Source organism: Grammomys surdaster, unplaced genomic scaffold (assembly GCF_004785775.1).
Source record: "Grammomys surdaster isolate TR1022 unplaced genomic scaffold, NIH_TR_1.0 125846, whole genome shotgun sequence".
Taxonomy (NCBI): domain Eukaryota; kingdom Metazoa; phylum Chordata; class Mammalia; order Rodentia; family Muridae; genus Grammomys; species Grammomys surdaster.
In genome coordinates, this window is record NW_021620672.1 from 2,428,572 (window position 1) to 2,452,895 (window position 24,324).

Below are 24,324 nucleotides of genomic sequence, written 5' to 3' on the forward strand. Positions count from 1 at the left end.
TTTCAGTTTCTGGCTATTATGAATAAGGCTGCTATGAACATAGTGGAGCATGTGTCTTTGTGGAATGGTGGAGCATCTTTTGGGTATATGCCTAGGAGTGGTATAGGTGGGTCTCACGTAGAACTGTACCCAGTATTCTGAGAAACCACCATATTGATTTTCCAGAGTGGTTGTACCAGTTTGTACTCCTACCAGCAATGAAGGAGTGTTCCCTTTGCTTCACATCCTACATAGCATGTGCTGTCACTTCAGTTTTTGATCTTAGCTATTCTGACTGGTGTGAGGTGGAATCTAAGGGTTGTTTTGATTTGCATTTCCCTGATGACTAAGGATGCTGAACATTTCTTTAAGTGCTTCTCAGCTTTTCATGATCCCTCTGTTGAGAATTCTCTGTTTAGCTCTGTACCCCATTTTTAAATTGGATTATTTGTTTTTTTGAGTCTAACTTCTTGAGTTCTTTATATATTTTGGCTATTAAACCTCTATCAGATGTAGAATTAGTGAAGAGCTTCTATCAATCTGTAGGCTGCCATTTTGTCCTATTGACCATGTCCTTTGCATGTCCAGAAGCATTTCAGTTTCATGAGTTCTCTCATTTGTCAATTGCTGATCTTAGTGCCTGAGCCATTGGTGTTTCATTCAGAAAGTTGTCTCCTGTACCAATGAGTTCAGGGCTATTCTCCACTTTCTGATCTATTAGATTTAATGTGTCTTGCTTTACATTGAAGTCTTTGATCCACTTGGACTTGAGTTTTGTGCAAGGTTATAAATATGGATCTATTTGATTTCTTCTACATGAAGATATCCAGTTAGACTTGCACGTTTTTGTTAAAGATGCTTCTTTTTTCCATTGTGTAGTTTTGTATTCTTTGTCAAAAAACAAGTGTCTATAGGTGTGTGGGTTTATTTCTGGGTCTTCAATTCTATTCCATTGATCGACCTGTCTATCTGTATCAATACCATGGGGTTTTTAATCACTATTGCCCTGTAGTACAGGTTGAGGTCAGGGATGGTGAATCCCCTAGAAGAAGTTCTTTTATTGTTGAGAATGGTTTTTGCTATCCTGGGTTTTTTGTTTTTCCATATGAAGTTGAGAATTGCTCGTGGCATGTCTGTGAAGAATTGTGTTGGAATTTTGATGGGGATTGCATTAACTCTGTAGATTGCTTTTGGTAAGATGACCCTTTTCGCTATGTTAATCCTACTGATCGACAAGCATGGGAGATCTTTCCACCTTCTGAGATCTTCTAAATTTGTTTTTTTCAGGGACTTGAAGTTCTTATTGTACAGGTCTTTCACTTGCTTGGTTAGTCACAACAAGATATTATATTGTTTGTGGCTATTGTGAAGGGTGCTGTTTCCCTTATTTCTTTCCCATCCTGCTTATCATTTATATAAAGGAAGACTACTGATTTGTTTGAGTTAATTTTATATACACTCACTTTGCTGAAGTTGTTTATCAGCTGTAGGATTTCTCTGGTAGAATTTTTGGAGTCGCTTATATATACTAACATATCATCTGCAAATAGTGATACTTTGACTTCCTCCTTTCCAATATGTATCCCCTTGATCTCCTTTTGTTGTCTGATTGCTCTACCTAGAACTTCAAGTACTATATTGAATAGATAGGGAGAGTATGGGCAGCCTTGTTTAGTGGGATTGCTTCATGTTTCCCCCGTTTAATTTGATGTTGGCTGTTGGTTTGCTGTATATTGCTTTAGAAATTAGGGAGATGCAATTTAATGGCACACCTAGAACAAAAGGGAGCAAACACACCCAACAGTAGTAGACAACAGGAAATAGCCAGACTCAAGTCTGAACTAAACTAATTAGAAACAAAGAGAACAATATAAAGAGTCAACCAAACCAAGAGCTGGTCCTTTGAGAAAATAAACAAGATAGAGAAAGCCTTAGCCAAACTAAAGGGCACAGAGACAGTATCCAAATTAACAAAATCAGACAAAAAAGTCATCAGATCTTACTACAAAAGCCAATACTAGACAAAACTGGAAAATCTCAATGAAATGTTTGAAATGGTACATAGATGCCATGTACCAAAGTTAAATCAACATTAGGCAAACTATCTAAACAGTCCCATAACAACCCCTCCTCCCCCGCAAACCTCCCAATCAAAAAAAAAAAAAAAAAAAAAAAAAAGCCCAGGGCCAGATGGTTTTAGTGCAGAATTATACCAGACCTTCAAAGAAGATCTATTAACAGTACTCCTCAAACTGTTCCACAAAATAAAAACAGAATGGCTACCTAATTCATTCCATGAAGCCAAAGTTAACTCAACAAAGAATGAGAACTTCAGACCAATTTTGCTTATGAATATTGATGCAAAAATGCTCAATAAAATTCACGCAAACCATGCTGACAAGAGCCTGATATAGCTGTCTCCTTAGAGGTCTGCAAGAGTCTGACATATTCAGAGACAGATGCTCACAGCTAACCATTGAACTGATCAAGGGGTTCCCAATGGAGGAGTTAGAGTGAAGACTGAAGGAGCTGAAAGGGTTTGCGGCCCCATGAGGAGAGCAACAATACCAACCAACCAGAGCTCCCAGGGTCTAAACCACCAGCCTGGGAGCACTTAGGGAGGGATCCATGGCTCCAGCTGTATATGTAAGGGAGGATGGCCCTGTCGGGCATAGGTGGGGGAAGAGATCCTTGGTCTCATGAAGGCTGGACGCCCTAGTGGGTGGGAATTTGAGGGTGGGGAGGTGGGAGTAGGGGGGAAGGTAGGGGTACATCTGCAGAGAAGCAGGAGGAGGGGTGATGGGTAGGGGGTTCCTGGGTGGGAGGGGATGGGGTACAGGGATAACATATGAAATATAAATAAAACATCCAATAAAAAAAATACAGTGTTAAAAAAAGAATTACATGTGCTATAAAAAAATTCACGCAAACCAAATCCAAGAACACATTAAAAACATCATCCATCACGATCAAGTAGGCTTTATCCCAGGGATGCAGGGATGGTTCAGTATATGAAAATTCATTAATGTAATCCACTATGTTAAAAAATGCAAAGAAAGTCACACGATCATCTCATTAGATGCTGAAATAGCCTTTGACAAAATATAACACTCCATGTTAAAAGTCTTGGAGAGATCAGGAATTCATGGCACATACCGAAAACAAAGACTTTTAGTGACTCCCTACTGTCGTTCTTCAGCACCAAGTGTTAAATTAGTTTATCTTTAGGTTTGATATAGGTAGAATGTTTGATTTAAAAAAATTATTCTTTGAGTTGCTCACTGAGTTTTACAAAAATATTTTTTGTGGGAATTTTGCTTGGGATTAGTTCATAATTGTCTCCAATTTTTATATTGCCTGTAAACCTATTTTTATCATTTTATAATATATATTGCTGAGTAGTGTTCTCAGTATTAATAATTGTAAGGTCAAAACACTGATAACAGTGAAAAATATTGAAGTTTTATTAGTATGTCCTGTAGCATCAAATATTCAGCTCACTTAATTCTTTCTATAAAGTAAATATACCCATATCAAAGCTTTAATAAGTGATAAAGTTATATGAATACCTGACAGTTTTTTAAAAATAAATTTCATGCCAGGTATGATGGCAGAAGCTTGTAATCCTAGCACTCTGGAGGCTCCAGCAGGTTGATTGTTGCAAGTTCAAAGGCACCCTGGACTACATACTCCTGGGCAGCCTGGGCTATGGAGTGAGATCCTGTTTCAAAAAAAAAAAACTGAGAAAAAGAAAAATGCTTTATGATATTTTATTAGTAATTGTTTAATTTGTAAACATCATCTTCTGCTGTATACCTAATATCATTCAAACATGTCTTGAGAGAAAGACAGTGCAAGAGGAAAAAGCTTAAGAAACCCTAGTCTAATCTTGATTAGTTTTCTGCTGTGGTGGTTGGTGCAAGAATGGGCAAGTGCCCCAGAGAACCTGACCTCAGGGCTCTTGCAGATACTGTAATGAAAGATTCTTTTCATTTGTTGGATTAGTTAAGAAGATGAGATGTTATCTGGCACTAATGTGTTTGTGTCCTTCATTCTCTGTGAGGAGAGGGACCGCTGTGGGAATGCAGAGCTGATACTGAGGAAAGCTGAGTGGGTTTGACACATAACACACACACAAACACACATGCATACACATACTAAATGAATGAATGAATGAATGAATGAATGAAAGTCAGCTTCTTGGGAACTTGAAAAAAAGAATTGTTACAACTCTGAGCCTGGGTCCTCTCTGCTAGAGTGTCTCAGTAGGAGACAGCCACAGGACACAGTTGGGAAGGGCAAGGTGAACATGATCTGGCTGCGAAATTTAGTCAGCAGAGGGCTGTGTAAAGTGTCAATGTAAAGGACTACATGGTCAGTATCCCCAACTCTGTGCCTCGGAATTTTAAGCCCATGACTGGAAGAGTACTTGGCCTCCAGAGCTGCTTCCTTTCTGCATGTGGTTCCCTACAGGGGTATGATCAAGAGCTGTGTGCCCTGGTCCAGCAGATTTTCCATGCCTACTCCCTTCCTGCATAGAATCTAACTGAACAGGTTGAACCTTACAGGCAGGGTACTAGTTCCCTACTTCTCCCCAGGGCAGAACCCAATGTTCTGTTCACTTCCTTCACACTTCAGTGCCTGTGGAAGATTCTTAGCATGGGCATCTGTTGCCCTGGTTATACATACTGGGGGATTAGAGAGGTGGCTGTGGATCTAGTGGGAACCTGTGTGGACTAGATGCAAAGAATGGAAGCTTCTAGCATGAATACAGCCATAAAGCTGATGACTGACCCTTGACTGACCTGATCCTTAATACACATACGGCACCAGCCTGAACATTAGGAATGACAAGCGTCTCGAACTCCATTTCACTGTCTGCTTCTCATCAAGCAGATTCCATATAAGGGGACCCAGACATAAACTTCTCTGACATTTAAAGTCTTTCCTTTTACTGTATTTTTGCTTTTTAAAAATCTTTTGTTCTTATTTTATTTTTACCTTTAATTTTATTTCCATATTTATTTTCTAATATGATTTTTATCTCTTTTTTTCTTTTCCCTTTCTTCCTCCTCCTCCTCCTCTTCTTCTTCCTCCTCTTCTTCCTCCTCTTCCTCTTCTTCTTCCTCCTCCTCCTCCTTCTTCTTTTACTTTCAGTGAGCCCTACGTTTTTAATTTTTTGCCTCTATTTCATTTATATGTATTACTGCATTTACTTCAACCAACTTTAACTTCATAGTTTATGTGATGATGTTTTTCTGTTTTCCTTCTTGTGGTTGGTTACTTTTGTGGTTTATTTGGGTGTTGTTGCTGAAGCAACAGGTCTCTCCTCGCTACAGTATGGTATCAAGGTCAATCTTTTAACAGAGAGCTGTTCACTGAGAACCCCTAAGTAAAGACAAAGGAGGTAGCTATTCCTACAGATATACAAATTATAACCTAGAAATATAAGAAGCCTGAAATGTGTAATATGACGTCTCACCAAAAGTTCATAACTCTTCAGTAGCTGAGTCCAAAAGTATAGAAATGATTGAAATGCCAGAATTAAAATCTATTGGTTGAAAAATTGGTTGGAAAGATGGCTCAGCAGTCAAAAGTACTGGCTAGTCTTGGAGAAGTCATAGGTTCAATTCTCAGCACCTACATGTCTCACAATTGTCTGCAGCTTCAGTGCCAGACAGTCTTATGTCCTCTTCTGGGACCAGGTATACACATAATACACAGACACACATGTGGGTAAAAGACTCATGAACATAAAATAATAAAAATTGTAAAAAGTGAAAAAAAGCATCAGTGACTTTAGAGATTATTCAAATAAACACAGGAATGGGGTAAATAAGTAAATTTAAGACCTTGACAAGAAATCCAACAGCTTGGATGAAAAGTCAACAAAAAGAGATCAAAATCTTGGGCAAAATAACAATAACATTATAATCTTAGAAATCAAAGGCCAATAGATCAAAACTTAAAACTCATTGGAAAGCATCCAATAGAATAGACTAGGTACAAGGAGAACTACAAATTTCTTGTAGAAGAAAGGAATCTGTCTTCATCAGTGTTCTGTTACTATGAAGAGACACTATTACCATGACAACTCTTATAAAGGAAGGCATTTAATTGGGGATTGCTTACATTTTCAGAGGTTAGTCCATTATCTGCATGACAGAAAACTTGGTGGCACACAGGCAGACATGGTACTGGAGAAGGAGCTGAGATATATGTGTCTGAGGGCAACAGGAATAAAGAGAGAGCTATTGGATCTGACTTGGGCTTCTGAAACCCCAAAGTCTACCCCCAGTGGCACACTTCCTTCAACAAGGCCACACCTATTTCTAATCTTGCTCAAGTATTGCCACTTCCTAATGACCAAACATTCAAATATTTGAGCCTATGGGGCCATTCTTATTCAAATTACCACACTGAGTTACAGAGTAATGACCTAAAAATTTTAATGAAATTAGAGCAGAAAATACCTTAAATCTAGCAAAGCAAAGGATATCCAAGAATACAAGGCATCTAGAATCCCTAAAAGACATGCCTGGAAGAAACTTTCCATGTTATATTAAAGTATAGAGTATCTAATGGGGCCTGTGAAATTGCTCAGTGTGTACAGGTGCTTGTTTTCAAGCTGATGAGCTGAGTTTGCTCGTCAGAACCCATATGGTGGAGGAGGGAGAGAACCAACCCCTCAAAGTTGTCCTCTAACCACCATGTGTTTCCCGTGGGACATGTGTATCCACTCACTGCACACAAGTAAGGAATAAGCATACAGTTAAATAATAAAGTACAGGATAAACAGCAGTGAAAGCTACAAGAAAGAAATGTCAGATAAATTACAAAGGTAAATCTAGTAAGATGACAGCAGACTTATCAGCAGATATACTAAAGACTTGAAGAACATAGTCTTACTAATTCAAACCCTGAAACAAAACTACCAATCAAGACTACTGTAACGAGCAGTTATCCTTTAAAATCGAAGGGTAAATAAAGACCTCCTGTGGTAAGCATAAACTAAAACAATTCATGCTCACTAAGCCTGCATGTCAGAAAATATTTAAAGGAGTATCATATAGAAGAGGAAGAAAGCCCAAAGTCTGAGAGCCTGGGAGAACAGTACATCTTACCAGGAGAATGAACAGTGACAAGTAGGAAAGAATCAAACTTCTGCAACTCATGAAACCAGTTAGCCTCTAAGGGAAGGAAGGGAGAAGTTGGTATGTATAATAAACCTAAATGTAAATGGTCATAACTCTTCAACTAAAAGATGCAGACTGTGTAAATGGATTTAAAACAAAACAAAATTTAGGTGCTTGTTGTCTACAAGAAACTCACCCCTGTATCAAAGGCACACAGAGATCCAAAGTGGAAAGGGTAGAAAATGGTATTCCAAACAAATGGAGTCCAAGCTAAATCAAGAATAGTGTACTTATTTCTGACATAGCAGACATCAAACCAAAGTTAGAAGGTCTTGCATAGTTTTAAAGGAAACAATCCATTAAGAAGATGTAACAATTGAAAATATATATACTCCGAATGTTGGTGTACCCAATTTCATAAAGCAAACAGTATGGAACAAAAATGGACATGCGGGTCCAGATGCAATAGCAACAACAGTTTCAGTGCTCTATTCCTATTAATATATCAATTATCTAGATAAATAGAAAAATTAGAATTAACTCACACCATAGGTCCAATTGATTATCTGTAGAACATTCTATCATTTGCTGTGGAATATATGTTATTTTTAGAAGTTCATGATATTTTGTCCATAGTAGACCATCTTTTAAGGCTTAAACCAACTCTTAATAAAGAAAAAGAAATGAAAATAATTGATTTTACTATATCATAGTAAATAAACTAGAAGTCAATCACAAGAGAAACCACAGAATCTACAAATACATGGAGATTGAACAGTATACTTTCAAATGATCAGTGAATCGCTTAAATCAGGGAAGAATTTTGAAAATGTCTAGAATCAAATGAAAAGGAAAACACAAGTTGTTATAACCTTTGGGATACAGCCAAGGCATTTCTAAGAGGGAAGTTTATAGCTATCTGTGCTTACATTAAAAATCAGAGAAAACTCAAATGCATTGCTTAATGATAAACCTTGAGGTCTTAGAAAAATATGCACAAGTCAAGGCCACATTAGTGTACAGAAAGAGATAAGGATCAGAGGTGAAATGAATGAAGTGGGGAGTGAAAGAAAATACATAAGATCAACAGAGCAAAGAGGTGGTTCTTTGAAGAGAGAAACATGGCTGACAGACCATTAGCCAAAGTGACGAAAGAGAGAGAGAGAGAGAGAGAGAGAGAGAGAGAGAGAGAGAGAGAGAGAGAGAGAGAAAGAGAGAGAGAGAGAAAGAGAGAGAGAGAGAGGCCAAATTCATGAAATAGAGCTGGAAAGGGGGACATTAAAGTGGTATCATAGAAATTCAGAATATTATTTGATAATATTTTGGAAAGTTAGCAGGCCAATAAGCTGGAAAATCTAGAAGGAATGGGCAAATTCTTAGACACATGACCTACCAAATTGAATCTAGAGCAATATGAACTCATCTACAGTGAGCAATGGACCAAAGCAGTTATGAAGACTCTCTAAAGAAAAGCCACAACTAGATGGACTCACTGCTAGACTGTACAAGACCTTTAGGGATGAACACCAAGGCACCTCCCACTAATTCCATAAAGTAGCTATAGACTGGTATCTTGATGATCATAAATAGAAAAATTCTCATTGCAATACTTGCCAAAAGAAGTGAACAATACACTGAAAAGATCTTACATCACAATTATGGTTTTATTGAAGAAATATAAATATGGTTTAACATATAAAATCAATGAATGTAAAGCAGCACATGAGAAGATGAATCAAAGACATAAATTACATGAATATCTCATCAAATACAGGAGAAAGCCTTTGACAAAGCTTAAAACCTCTATCATGACTAGACTGTTGTAGAAACTGCGCATTAAAGGATCATATCTCATTATAAGAAAGCTTGTATGTGATAAACTTATTCCCAACATTATATTCAGTGATAGAACCTGAAAGCATTTCTTTTAAAACAAGAAACAAGAAGGGAATTTCTACTCCTTCCTCTATTACTTAATATGGTACTTGAATTCTTAGTGCAGTGAATCAAGAGAAAGAGACAAAAGATGCAAACAGAAGCGGAATGTTTGCTGTCAGCGCATAAGCCAGTGCTTTTCAACCTTCCCAGTGCTGCAACCCTTCAGTACAGTCCCTCATGTTATGCTGACCCCCAACCATAAGATTATCTTCATTCCCTCTTCATAACTGTAATTTCACTACTGTTATGAATCATATTGTAAGTATCTGTGTTTCCCCGATATTATGATGTAATGTAACGATATGATGTAAACATATTGTTAAGGTTTAGGTGACCCCTGTGAAAAGATCATTAACCCCCAACAGGATTGGGACCCACAGGTTGAGAACCTTGGGTCTAAACACTGCCAAGGAAATTCTTAGATCTGATAAGCCCTTCCAGAGAAGTGCCAAGATACAAAATCATCATACAAAAATTAGTTTTCTATGTATCAACAATGAACATGCTGAGAAGAAAATCAGAAAACATTTCTATGGTATCCTCAAAACAAAAACCCTAACTAGAAGTAAACCTAACCAAAGAGGTGAAAGACCTCTAAAATGAAAATTTTTTAAATACCAAGGAAAGAAATGGACACAGTAGAAAATGGTAAGATCTCCCCCATGGAGTAGCAGAATTGATATTGTTGAAGTAATCATATTACCTAAAGTGAATCATAGATTTAATGTCATCCATACCAATATTACAATGGCAGGAATAATAAAAGAATTCCGAAATTCTTACATAAGCACAAAACACCCTGAATAGCCAAAACAGTTATTAGGGAAAGGAACTATGCTAGAAGAATCAAAAAGTATGACTTGAAGTTATTCTGCAAGGCCACAATAACCAACTAGTATGGTATACGTACAAACACGCTGACAGACCGTGGAATTGAAAACGCTCTTATTCTTTTAAAAATTTAAAAAATTGACATCTCTATACTGACTCTCCTTCTGATCCTTCTGTGTTCCCCCATCCCTCTCAAATTCACAAACTTTTTTCTGTAATTGTCACAGCACACACATACACACACACACACACACACACACACACACACACACACACACACACACACTGTTGCCTGTATGTAAATGTATTTAGAGCTATCTACTTAAGACTGAATAACCTATAAAAGGGTTTATCCCTGGAAAAAAAAATTCTTCCTCCTTCATCAGCTATGATTGCCTGTAGTTCTTCATATCAGGGTAAGGCCTTGTGCAGGTAACCATATTGTTAAGGTTTAAGGGTACAGCATCCCTGTTATGTCTAGAAGATACCATCTTGAAGAAGGTGACTCAGTCTTCTGTATTTATTTATTTATTTATTTATCTATTTATTTATTATTAATCATTCCATTCATTTACATCTCAAATGATATCTGACTTCCTGGTTACCCCTTTGCCATCCCCCCATCCCACATCTACTCTCCCCTGTCCCTTTGGCCTGTATGAGAGTGCTCCCCCACCCACACTCTGCTGGACCACTGCTCCAGCGTCCCCCAAGTCTTCTGTCTTTTACAAATTTTTTAAAAGAATAGTTTTTAAAGAGAGAGAGAATGAGAGGGGGGTGGAGGGGAGGATGGAGAGAAAACATCTGTGTCTCATTTTGTGCATGTAAGTGCAGAGCCTGTGGAGGCCAGAAGAGGGCTTTGGATCCCTGAACTGGAGATGCATCTCAGTCAGGGTTTCTACTACTGTGATAAAACACTATAACCAAAAGCAATTTTAGAAGAAAAGGGTTTATTTTATTTTACAGCTTGTGGTCCATCATCCAGGAAGTCAGGGCAGGAACTCAAGACAGGAACCTGGAGGCAGGAGCTGATGCAGAGGCCATGGAGAAGTGCTGCTTACTGACTTGTTCCCTCTGGCTAGCTGATTGATATACCCCAGGTTCACCTGCCCAGGGACAACACCACTCACAGTGGAATGGTCCCTAAGATATCAATCATCAATCAAGAAAATGGCCCAGATGCTTTCCTACAGGTCGAATGTATGGAGGCATTTTCTCAGCTATGATTTCCTCTTCTCAGATGACCCTAGCTTGTGTCAAGTTGACAAAACCCAACCAGGCAAGGTAAAGCAGGCAAGGTAAAGTTGTAAGCCTCCTGATGTGTGTGTGCTAGGAACCAAATTTGAGTCCTCTTTGAGTCCTCTGTAAGAGCAGTATCTGCTCTGAACTGCTGAGCTATTTATCTTTTTAGCCCATAAGTCTTTTCAGTCCCTGTTTCCTGATGTTCCCTGAGCCTTAGGTATAGGGGTTGTGTTGTAGGTGTACCAGTTGAACTGGGCACCCCATAGTCAATTACTCTATACACTTGGACCTTTTGTGTATCTCAATATTAGCTTTTGTCTGCCGCAGAAAAGAAGCTTTTATGATGAGTAGTGAGAGCTACATTGACATGTCAGTGTAAGCATAAGTATTTAGAATACAGTTGGAAGCTAAATAGAGTTAAAGAAATGAAGTGGTAAGTTCTTCTCTAGGGTCAAAGGTCTCTATGAGCCTTGAACTCTTGGCTAGGTTTATAGAACCAGACATGAGTTTCCTTTTGAATTGCTTAAGTCCAGTTAGACAGTTGTTAGTTACTCCCAAGACATTAATGCCACTCCTGCACTACCAGGGCTCTTTTCTGGGCTGGCTATTGTGGTTACAAGCTAGGAACACTGGCTAGGAACACTGACCACTGCACTCCACTGCAGCTCTCACAGCTCCTTCTGAAGAGGAAACTTAAGGGTCCTTTGGAAAATCAGTTGTGTTGGATGGTGTTTGTTGTCTTTGTGGCATGCTCAATAAATGATAAGTGTTAAAGAGGCAGAAAATTGTGAGGGAATGTGTTTAGGGGATGAGAGTTGATACTCTTTATAATGTTGGCTTAAGAAGATAACTGAGCAGTAACAACCACAGGAAGTAAGGGGCTTGTTATGAAGATCTCATGGGGCATTTGGTGCATCACTAGTGCATCAAGGAATAACACAGAGGCTTAGGAAGAGTACTGGGTGAGGATGAAGGGATGATTGGGGTGGTGTGCAGGTGATGTATCAGGCAGGGCCTCTGCATCATTGTTAGGATCTGTCTCTGATTACAGTGGAAAAACTTACAAGGGTTTTGGAGGGGAGTCAATGCAATGTGTCTTGTGTTTACTAGGCTTATTCTGACCCCTGAGTTGGGAGTAGATTGAAAATGGGCAGGGAGACTTTTATGAATTTGTTGCCCATGTTCAAGAGAACTAATGGAGACTAAGATTGACAGCATTGAACTTGGAATTGACATGGTTACCTGATAGATGGGTATGTATGTATATATGTATTTGTATATGTATTTGTGTATGTATATTGAGAGGTACGTATAGAGGGTGATGGGTGGTGGGTAGGGCACTGAGAACAACTGAGTGATTAATGATAACAGTTTGAAGCCTGAGCAAGTAGAAGAATGAAGATAGTTTGTTATGTTTCTAATAACTAGATAAAAGTTCTTGTGCTGATCTACCATATACCATGTATGTCTTCAGGAGTGTCAATAAAAATGTCTTTAGATGATAGTGTCCAGAGTTGTATTTTATACTGAAAGAGACTTGTTGCAAAGTCTTCTCCAGAACTCCCTGTGGAAATATCAATTGCTTTTCTTGGCTCCAAGTTATTTCCTGAACAGTGTATTAAACTACATCCCAAATATGCCATTAAGGGATTTGGAAGTTTGTTAAAACATGTGTGGCAACTGAGTACTGTCACTTAAGCCCAGTTAGAGTAGCCAAGAAAGGAAGAGAAGCTCCTAGCTGGACTTGTCGACATGCATTAGAGCCAAAGAAGAGCTCAGGTGCAGTGGAAGAGGGGATTTTGTCTCCTGGGTGCGGAGCCTCCAGTTGACACTGTCCCAGCAGCCCTGGTTTCTGTGCATGTGTGGACAGAGGTGTGCTGTGTGAGTCTTTTAGGAAAGCTCTATTATGCCATGTTGATAGCAACCCCATGCTCAAAGGGGACATTTTAGTGTCCTCCTCCTCATCTTCTCCTTTCTCTTCCTCCTGTTCTCTCCTCTTTTTTTTTTCTTCCTGGAATTGAATTTTCCATGAAATAGACTTGCTCTTTTTATAAAATTTAAATTCTTTTCAAAAGATGGTGCTTGTATCCATAGAAGGTTTTTTTTTTTTTTTCTGTTTCAATAAAAAGAGAGCTATGAAGTGTTTTGTGTGGAGTTTGGGTAAGCCAGCATAATGGAAATGTTACCTGGTGCTTTTACTTAGGATTCCATTTGAATTTTTTGGTTACAGGGAATTTTTCTGTTTGCTCCTCAGTCTTGAAATACAGCCTATTAATTTTAAAAGGAAGGGAAGAAAAACCTAACATACATCAGTTTTGAAGTGACCAGTTCCTCTTCTTAATTCTGGTGAGTTTCACATGCTATTTGCAGTTGGTCTAATTTACTTTCTCAGTGGAGATAATTGCTCTCATTTGTGAGTGATAGAAAGGTACAACACACTGCTGGAAACAACCAGGAAATGTCCCTGTAAGTCGCTACTGGATGTAGGCGTCCCCTTCTCTATCTGGGCTTTTGTAAGTTTTTGTGCTAAGACTTGTTTTCAAATTGGGAAATAGTAAATTTTCTAATTACACTGAGACTGTATTGGAAACTGGAGTTACAATTTAAACACAAAGGCCTAGATTTCTTTTAGAAAAAAAGTATTTTTAATGTCTTCCAATTTTATTTTCTCACATTTATATATGTATTTGCATCACACTGTGGTTTTTTTTTTATTTTAATAGAGTACCTGTTGACTATTTTCCTGATGTGTCATGAGGACATTGCAGGAAGGTGTAGTATTATGTCAGCATGCATTTTAATTTTGTGACTCTTATAATGTGGTAGTTCTTTCATTCCTGCTCTTTTTGATAATTTTTTAAACAGCTAATTCAAGTTTTACTCTACTCAGAAGAAAAGAAACAAATATTAACTGAGCATGTTTTATGTGCAAACATTGTGGAAAATCATGCAAGACACAATAATGAATATGTCTTAATGTGCTATGTGGACAAGTGAAATGTGAACATGCCTGGGATGTAGCCTGCTCAAGGAAGCTTGCAGTGAAGCAATAGCAGAGGCTAGCAGTGGCCAGAGGAAGACCAAAGAACATTTCTTAGAGAGGGAGGTTAGCAGAGGAGTATTTGGCAAAGAACTGGGTTTTGAATTTTAATTACTTGCACACAAACAAAATGAAGAGATGGTTCTTGCTCTGTGAGATGTTTCTCACAGTCAGTGTGAGTAACAACAGCTAGGTGTATGAAGTTCATTCTAAGACTGTCTTTCATCTAGGAAGGAGATGTCTCTAGGGAGTCTGGGACCAAAAATGCTGGCTGGAATTAGAACCCTAACCCTAAGTTCATGTCTCAGCCCTTGACACTTAGAAGCTATGGGGTTGACATATCTGAAGCTTATCCTCTTTCATGAGATGGTATGGCCTTGATTGCTCTTTCCTGTACCACTGAGGACCATTGTGTGGATCAGATCAGCTGTTGTATGTTAAGCACAGGAAGATTTGTCCTTATGTGAGTTCACTGTGATTCCCATTTTCACAATTTTATATATATGTACACTCTCACCTCTTATTAAACTCTCTTTTAGAGTCTTCCCACAGCACTATTTTCTACTGACACTTAGACTGGAGCGCTATTGCTAACTGCCAGACTGTGGTAGTCACAAGATCCCAGTACTCCAGTTTCTGGATCTCCGTTTCCATCTGCCCCTGGATGCTCCTTCAGATCTTGGACTTTCCAGGCCTTAAGACAAAACACATCTCCCCTTACTGAATTGTTCCTAGATTTCAGTTTTTGTTTCAGGCATCTCAGAGCTACCTTAGTTCCCACAACTTTATGATAACGTAATAGTTTTATCTCTGTTTTAAAGATAGCAGACCAAGACTCAAAGAGTGGAATGTTCAGAGTTAGCTCTCCTGGGAAGCAGCAGAGCTTCAGTTAGCTGTGGAGCGTGCAGAGTTCTTCCCTGCTGTACAGACCTTACAGAGTAGCCTCAGCAAAAGACATCAGAGCTCTTTACATTGGTGTCTCCATCCTTCCTCACTCTGACTGTGTGTCTCACCATTGCTCTCCGTTCCTAAGGGACAACTTAGTTTTCTCTTGCTCAGTTCTTTTGCAAGTGTGTCTCTCTCAGTTTGGACTTCTTTCATTCATATATTTATCCCAAGGCAGGGAAGCAGTGTAGTGGACTAAATTAGGGCTTAGGAGTCAGATAAAGAAAACTGTGTTTTCTTTATCTCACAGCTCAAATCTAGCTAATAAAGGACTGGACCAGTTTTCATTCGTACCCACAGTGTATTACTGTGCATTCTGTGAACATTGATACTTTTAGGAGTTTTAGCTTTTTTCTTCCAGCTGTAATTCTGTAGAGATATATCCTTGAGAGTTTAACTTGTGTTTCTCTGATGTCTAATGGGGCTTTGACTTGTGAACATTTTTTTATTGGATATTTTATTTATTTACATTTCAAATGTTATCCTTTTTCCAGGTTTACCCTTCACAACCCCCTATCTCATTCTCCCCCCACCCCCGCTTCTATGAGGGTGCTCCCCTACCTACCTACCTACCCACCCACTCCCACCTCACTGCCCTGGCATTCTCCTACACTGGGACATTGAGCCTTCACAGGACCAAGGGCCTCTCCTCCCATTGATGCTCAACAAGGCTGTCCTCTGCTACATATGGAGCTGGAGCCATGGGTCCCTCCATGTGTACTCTGGTTGGTGGTTTAGTCCCTGGGAGCTCTGTGGGGGTCTGGTTGGTTGATATTGTTCTTCTTCCTATAGACATTTCTTTTTTTTTTTTTTTTTTTTTTTTTGTGGTTTTTCGAGACAGGGTTTCTCTGTGTAGTTCTGGCTGTCCTGGAACTCACTTGGTAGACCAGGCTGGCCTCGAACTCAGAAATCCGCCTGCCTCTGCCTCCCAAGTGCTGGGATTAAAGGCGTGCGCCACCACCGCCCGGCTCCTATAGACATTTCTATTCTTGTCAAGAAATCCTAACCTGTTCCCTGCTGTTCTAGTAGATTTTCTGCCTTTCATGGATATGTAGGAAGTCTTTATATATTCTAGATGTAAGCACTTCTATGCTTATTTTTAAAATTTTCTTTTATAATATCTGAGGATAAAGGGAAATCTAATCTCCTTTTGTGTGTGTTTTATATATGTTTGTATTTGTACATGTGTGTGTGTATCTGCATGTGTGTAAGCAGCATGCGTATGCCTGTAGAGTTTAATGTGGGCGTGTTTTTGATTGCTGTCCACCTCAGTTTTTGCATGTGTGTTTCATATTTGTGCACATATGTGTGTGCACATGTATATATGTAACAACATTCTGCTGTTCTTTAAAATGTTATTATTCCTTCAGCTTCCTTTATCAGATATGACTCATATTCAGTTTGGGGAAATACTTTGTAAGTGATGATGTACACTTAGTCTTATAAGGAGTGGAGAAGAGCTTGTGGTCCTTTTCTTTGTAGCATTTGGTAGATCCAGATATTGCTAGTTGGGCTTTTCTACTTTAAAACTCTTGCCCAACCATCTTATGACCTTTTGGTTTTAGGAATCATTAATGATCATCCCCCAAATCCAAGTGAAAGTAGTCAAATAGTGATTCTTTTATTTCTTCTGATTTAACTGAATCCGTTCTTCAATGAAGAACTTTACTTCATCAGCTGTTTGTATGCTCTGGTGTGTAGATTGTTTAGGAAAGCTAGGTTAAATGCTTACAGTTGACTAAGGCTCACCAGAGAACCCTCTCATGATTATTCTTGAGTCCTTTAGACAAGATGCTCATATAGTTTAGTAGTTTCTTTGTTGTTCCAGTAAGACAAGATGTTCAAGGTTTATCTTGTCTATGTCCTAAATTAGCCATATCTCCAAGGAGTCCTGCATCTTGACTCTAACCTCAGTGTAGTGTGGAAGGATTCAAAAGTGCACAGGTTTTACATCTTGAGAGCTAATGATGATCTGCCCCCAACCATGCCTTTTGTTTTATTCTCTCTTTTTTAGTTGATTGTTGTTGTGTGTGCAGGTATGTGTGTTTAAGTGTGTGCTCATTCATGCTACAATATGTATGTGGAGGTGAGAGAACAGCTTTGGAGAGCCAATTCATGGGATCTAAGACTTAACTTGACTCATCTCACTGTTCCTTGGTTTCTTCATATGTGTCTTAGGTTAACAAACAAGAATAAAGAAATTTTAAAGTACATATTTATACTGTAGTTGCCCAATTTTAAGTGACTTGGTTTATTCATGAAATCCCATTAGAGCATTATAGCATTGTTTTTGCTTCTGTAGTTCAAAAGTGAATACCATACCTAAAATAGTAATATTCTCTCTCTCTCTCTCTCTCTCTCTCTCTCTCTCTCTCTCTCTCTCTCTCTCTCTCTTTCTCTCTCTCTCTCTCTCTCTCTCTCTCTCTGTGTGTGTGTGTGTATGCATTTGTATGTGTGTGTAGTGGGGGCTTTAGGTTGGTGTCAGATTTTTTTCCATGCTACTTTTCATCTCTGAGACCAAATCTCATTGCTTCAGCTAGACTGGCTGGCCAGAGTGCTTCAGGGATTTTCTTCTTCTCTTTCTCCCTCTTTTCCACTGTCAGTCCTGGAGTTGCAAATATGTGCCACTCTATCCAGCTTTTTATGAGTTTTGGGTATTTAAATACAGGTACTTGTGTTTGTGTAACAGTCATTTAACTGATTAAACTCTCTCCCTAGTCTTGCATATTCATTCTTGAGTTTCAGTCTTTTTATTTTTTTCTTTTAAACATATCCTTTATTTTTATTTTTGAGAATTTCATATATGAATTCTGCATCACATTTCTTTCTTTTTATTTTTTTTTTTGCTTGTATAACAAGAAGTTTATAAACAGATGATCTTCACAGCTCCCACTGAGGAAATCTTTTATTGGGTTCACATGATCACTAATCAGTTGATCTTTTCAAATGTAATGTAAAGATTATTATTTTTTTATTGTATGTTTTATTTACATTTCATATGTTGTCCCCTTACCCCATCCTCCACCCACCCAGGAACCTCCTATCCCCTCACCCCTCCTCCTGCTTCTCTGCAGATGTACCCCTACCTACCCTCCTCACTCCCACCTCCCCATCCTCCAATTCCCACCCCCTGGGGCGTCCAGCCTTCATGAGGCCAAGGATCTCTTCTCCCACCTATGCCCAGCAGGGCCCTCCGCTCTTACATATACAGCTGAAGCCATGGATCCCTCCCTAAGTGCTCCCAGGCTGGTAGTTTAGACCCTGGGAGCTGTGGTTGGTTGGTATTGTTGCTCTCCTCATGGGGCCACAAACCCTTTCAGCTCCAATGGTCTTCACTCTAACTCCTCCATTGGGAACCCCATGATGAGTTCAATGGCTAGTTGTGAGCATCTGCCTCTGAATATGTCAGACTCTTGCAGACCTCTGAGGAGACCTCTATATCAGGCTCTTATCAGCATGCACTTCCTGACTTCCACATCAGCATCTACCTTTGGTGACTGCACATGGGATGGATACTCAGGTGGAATGGTCTTCAGACGGCCCCTCCTTCAGTTTCTGTCCCTCCCTTTGTCACCATATTTGCTCCCTTGAGTATTTTCTTGCTCCTTCTAAGAAGGACCGAATCACCCCCACTTGGTCTTCCTTCTTCATGAGCTTCATGTGGCCTGTGAGTTGAATCTTGGGCATTTCAAGGTTCTGGGCTAATATCCAATAATCAGTGAGTGAATACCATGTGTGTTCTTTTGTGATTGGCTTACCTCACTCAGGATGATAATTTCTAGTTCCATCCATTTACCTAGAAAACTCTTGAATTCATTGTTTTTAATAGCTGAGTAATACTCCATTGTGTAAATATGCCACATTTTTTAATCCATTCCTCAGTTGAAGGACATCTGGGTTCTTTCCAGCTTCTGGCTATTATAAGGCTGCTATGAACATAGTTGAGCATATGTCCTTGTTATATGTTCTGGCTATTATAAATAAGGCTGCTATGAACATAGTTGAGCATATGTCTTTGTTATATGTTCGAGCATCTTCTGGGTATATGCCTAGGAGTGGTATAGCTGAATCCTCAGGTAATGCTATGTCCAATTTTCTGAGGAACCACCAGACTGATTTCCAAAGTGGTTGTACCATCTTGCAGTCCCACCAACAATGGAGGAGTGTTCCTCTTTCTCCACACCCTTGCCAGCATCTACTATCACCTGAGTTTTTCTTGAGTATAGTGATATAAAACAGTGTTTAACTGGGTTAGTTTTTGCAATGTGCTATATAGCAGGATAGGGCTAAAAGTAGTAGAGCACTTGCATAGTATGTGTCTAGTGTCAATTCCCAGAACTATAAATAAATGAAAAAAAAGTACCATATAGCTAATTTTATAATATTCTAGTTATTGCTTTCAATGAATCTCTTCTTCCCAGTAGTGATTTCTTGATCTTTGGGTACATGAGCCAAAATACAATTCTTTAATTTTTTTTTCATATGATGTCTTTTGGTCACATTCTCTCCTTACCTCTCAACTCCTCCTATATCCTACTCCCTCTCCCTCCTCACTGTACTTTGTTTTTTTCTCTCTTAAAAGTGCGCATGTATGGGTGCATGCACGCGTGCCTGCACACACACACACACACACACACACACACACACACACACACAGCACACACAACACACACAAAACCCTTCCCTTCACAAACTGGTAGTCCAAATTTGTGTTGGCCAACTACTTCTGAGCATGATACATGCAACCTAGGGTGTAGTTGATAAACGGAGTGCTGTTGAATAAAACTTATTTTCCCCTTCTAGAAACTATAAATTGTATATCTTCTTGGCCAGGGGTGGGACTTTGTTTCTGCTTGCCCCTGTCTTACTGAGAATTTGTCTGGCCTGAACGTAATGCAGGTCTTGTGCATGCTGTCACAGTCTCTGTGTGTTCTTATGTGCATCAGCCTTGTTGTGTCTGGAGATGCTATTTCCTTGACGTTGTTTATCACTTCTAGCTCTTAGAATATTTCCAATTCCTCTTCTGCATAGAGCCCTGAGCCTTGACGGGAGGGATATTGATAAAGGTATCCCATTTAGATAGGACCCTCTGAAGCCTTTTACTCTCTTCACATTTTACATTTTGGGCTTCTATATACTCATAACACAGATAGACAGACAGACAGATGTCAATTACTATCGACTGCTAGAAAAAGCTTCTCTGATGTAGGGTCAGTGAGACATTGATCTCTGAGTATAGCAATATAGCATCAGATGTCATCATCATCATACTATTATTATGTTCATTTAGCAGAATAATAGTAGTAGGTTTTCCCCTAGGGCCTGTGTCCTGTCTAGATTCCTGACCTCATTAACAGGGCTGTGGGTCCTGTTTCATGGAGTGGGCTTTAAATCCAACCAAAAGCTGATCAGTTACTCCCATAACATCTGTGCCAATATTGTGCCAGCAAAGTACACTTCTTAATAAGTAGTTGGGCAGAATCATGCCAATTTAAGAATCCTTATATATGCTTACATTCAGGGAAAGATGTGAGGTGGGTCAGTCTTTCTTCTGTGTTAAATCAGAACTCTGGTCCTGTATGTGCTATTTTCTCAGTAGTCTGTGGGAATCAACTCACTTTTGAAACCAGTAGTGGTAGAAATCAACACATAGTAGAAGTTAAAGGCATATGCTCTTTGCCTACTGTTTTTTTTAGAAAGCTGGGTAAGTTGACTTGTACCTATAATTCCCTATTTTCCTCTCAAAAACAAGTAAGCAAATAATCCTCAAACACCCTCTTCCCTCTGGAAAAAAACAAAAACAAGAGGTTTTGGGAGGAGGGACAGGAAGAGGGAACCAGAGAGGAAGCAGAGGGTGATCGAGACTATTTGAGTGTGACTTCTATCTACCCTGTTAGTATTTTGTTGTCCTCCAATTTTGATTCCTCTGTGATAGAACAATGTCTGGTTGTAGTTACCCTGCCTGGGACTTAGGCTGCTTCACCTGCTTGTCTGGGATGCTCTGACAAACCTATTGTTAAGCTCATTGTTTGAGGGTGATTGTGGACAGATGCTCCTAAATATTATTAAATTTCTACATTTATTTAAGCTAGTTGAGTGGGTTTGCTGTCAGTCTTTTTCTTCTCTAGCTTACTCCCCCGCCTCTTCTTTTTCCTTCTCACCTTCTTCTCTCCTTTCCTCGTCTTTGCTCTCTCATCGGTCTTTCTCCTAGTTCTCTCCTCTCCTCCCCTCTTTCTCTCACTTCCTCCCTCCTTTCCCTCTAGAGCAGAGTTGTCAACATTCTCAATGCTGTGACCCTTTAGTGTACTTCCTCATGCTGTGCTGACCCCCAGCCACACATTATTTTTGTTTGTTACTTCATAACTGCAATTTTGCTACTGATATTAATTGTAACAAATATTTTTGGAGATAGAGATTTGCCAAAGGTACCCCAACCTACGTGTTGAGAATCACTGCTCTACAGTCTTATGCGGCCCAGACCAGCCTTAAACTCCTGGTTCTTCTGCCTCAGCCCCAAGTACTGGGATTGCAGATGTGTGCCACCATACTCAATTTTTTAAGTGATCTACTTTGGGACATGTATACATTTATGTATTGACATACAGGATTTATTTACGTTATAGGTATATAGGATTTTTGTGTAAGATGAAGGGGAGAGGGAAGAGCTTTTTTTTTTTTAAATTGAATGTCAGTGTAATGTAGTTTCATTTACATGTGCTATTGCAGAAAAGAATCTGGGGAAATCTTGTTTTTTGAGTTACTGTTAACTTTGAGAAGTTAGTACAGACTGGCTTAAAATTCATTTTCTAGTGGCCTCAAATTTAATCCCTATGTCTTACTCTCCTGAATGCTTGGTGTATATAGGTATGATCTGCCACTCCAAATTTATTTTTTATTTTAAAATAATTGTTAAAAGGCTAGATTTTGCTCGGAAAAACTAACCATTAGATATGAGGTTTTCTGTTGTTATAATTTCATAAAGCCATTTTTTTCAAATCTACATATATGTTCTTACAGTTATTATGACTGTGATTTTCTTTATAATATTTCACTCTGATTTCCTAAGTGAACATTATAACATCAGTCATTTTTGGATAGTTATAGCAATTGAAAAACCATAGCATTTTAGTATTATGGGAAGAATCTATTAACTTTTCTGCCCTGTATATGATGAATCTTTCATTAAGCACAGTCTTCATGTGATTTACTTAGACTATTAATCTGCCCTCTGAAAGTAGATGAATATTTTGAAATCTGGTTAAACTCAGTCGGCCCTTCACAAATGTAGACAAAGAGAACTTGCTCAGCGCTCTTTTCAAAACAATGCCGTGCTGTTAGTAACCTGCCTCATTCTCGTACTCTTTAGCATCTTAACCAATTTGATTTCAGGGCCAACATAAAGAATTAAGGCTTTATATAGTGTCAAAATATTTATTTATTTGTTTGGTATGTGTGTGCATGCACGTGTGCATGTGTGTGTATGTGTGTATGCATGTTTGTCTGTGTCAGTACCTGCCTGATGAACATAGTAGATGCCTCTGGAGGTTAGAAAGGGCATGGAATCCCCTAGAGTAACAGGCTGGGTTACAGCCTGATGTGGGTGCTGAGAACCAAACTCTGGTCCTCCATGAGAGCAACACATGCTCTAATCTGCCACATTGTCTCTCCATCCCCAAGGCCTTATATCTTTATGAGAACATTTTAATAACAATTACATCTTATTCTGTCTTTTCCCCAGCATCTTTTGTTCTTGGTGCAGCACTTGGCTTTATCTTAGTTCCTTCTACTTTCCTGTGTGTTCTTTGGATTGTATGCTGGAGTTCCTGGGTGTTGTAGCCACATTTGCTTTTTCTTTATTGGTATTTCAATGTCAAATGTTATCAGCTTTGCTCTTTGTTCCCAATATCTTCTTTCCTGCTAGACTGAGTCTGTGGGTGAAGGCTTCTAATGTGTTTTTATTTGATTCATTGAGTTGTTAATTTCCAACCTTTCTATTTGCTTTTGTTGTTGTTTCCAGAATCTCAGTTCCTTTGCTGACCTTTTCTTCCATGTTGACCTTTTCATCCATATTGCTGATGATCTAATCCATTTTGTTCATTTTCCACTCAAGGATGCTGACTCCCATTTCTAGTCCTGGACTGAGTTTATCTGTATTTATCTTTGAGCTCACTGATTGTTTTCACCAGCAAACCTTTGAAATTGTCATATAGCACTTTACCCATTTCGGTGCTTGAAGACCTGTGGTCTTTTGGACCAGCCATGTTACCCTGCTTTTTCATGTTCCTTGTGTTCCTGTGTTGTGCTTTGTGCATCTGCTGTTTTGAATGCCTCTTTGAATTTTCTTCAGGATTTTCTACTAAGAAACCTTTTTAGGGTTCAACTCCTTGTAGTCATCCAGAAAAGAGAAAATGTGCTTTTGGATGATGCTTCTATTCCCCACTTGCCTACCCTCCTCCATTTTGTTTGGCTTAGCTCGTTGCTTTTGGGGCATTGCTCATGTTTTTTCTGTACTTCTCAGTGTTGTTATCACTATGTTTTTTTTAAAAATTTCTGAAGCTCCTTCTCCCCTCTCTTTGGAACAGAGTCTATCTTTCCTTATTCTAACTTTTCTTCATTTGGTCTCAAGGAAGCAACTTGGAGTTTATCATCTTTTCTAGAAGTCATTATTAGGGGTATCCATGGGAAGTACTGGGACATGCCTGAGTGAATTCTTTTATCCTTTCTTAACATGCTGATTGCTTCTATGTGATAAAATTTCATGAAGCAACATGGAACTTCTAGTATTCAAGGCTTTTGAGAGTGGGGATGAAAATGTAGATTAAAGTCCTGAGAAGATGGCATCTTGAAGACCCGAGTACCAGCCAGGCATTGCTGTGCATCAGGAGAATAAAGGTCTATTATTTTCCAGTCATATGTTATGACTATCTAGTATTGTCAGCTGCCTTCAGTGTTATAGAAGTTTTTCTTCTCCTTTATTCAGGCAGTTAAACCAGAAAGCAATGACAAAGAAACAGAAGCTACGTATGAAGCTGACATCCCTGAGGAGTGCTGTGGACATCAGCCCCTGCAGCAGTCCCCTAAAGGCTGGAGTGGTCCTGATGTCATTATAGAGGCTCAGTTTGATGACAGCGACTCAGAAGATAGACATGGCAACACCAGTGGGCTGGTTGACGGTGTTAAGAAATTGTCAATTTATACTCCTGACAAAGGTGA

The 24,324-nt window shown here is 39.0% G+C and overlaps 1 protein-coding gene across 3 annotated transcripts in view; it reads left to right on the plus strand.

Annotated features, from left to right (window-relative positions):
• Positions 1-24,324, plus strand: part of Dis3l2 (DIS3 like 3'-5' exoribonuclease 2) — a 314,214-nt gene that overhangs the window by 80,021 nt on the left and 209,869 nt on the right. For all 3 annotated transcript variants that reach the window (XM_028789560.1, XM_028789559.1, XM_028789558.1), the window contains one exon: positions 24,092-24,320. In XM_028789560.1, coding sequence (XP_028645393.1) covers positions 24,092-24,320 — 229 coding nt within the window. The remainder of the gene's footprint in view (positions 1-24,091; positions 24,321-24,324) is intronic.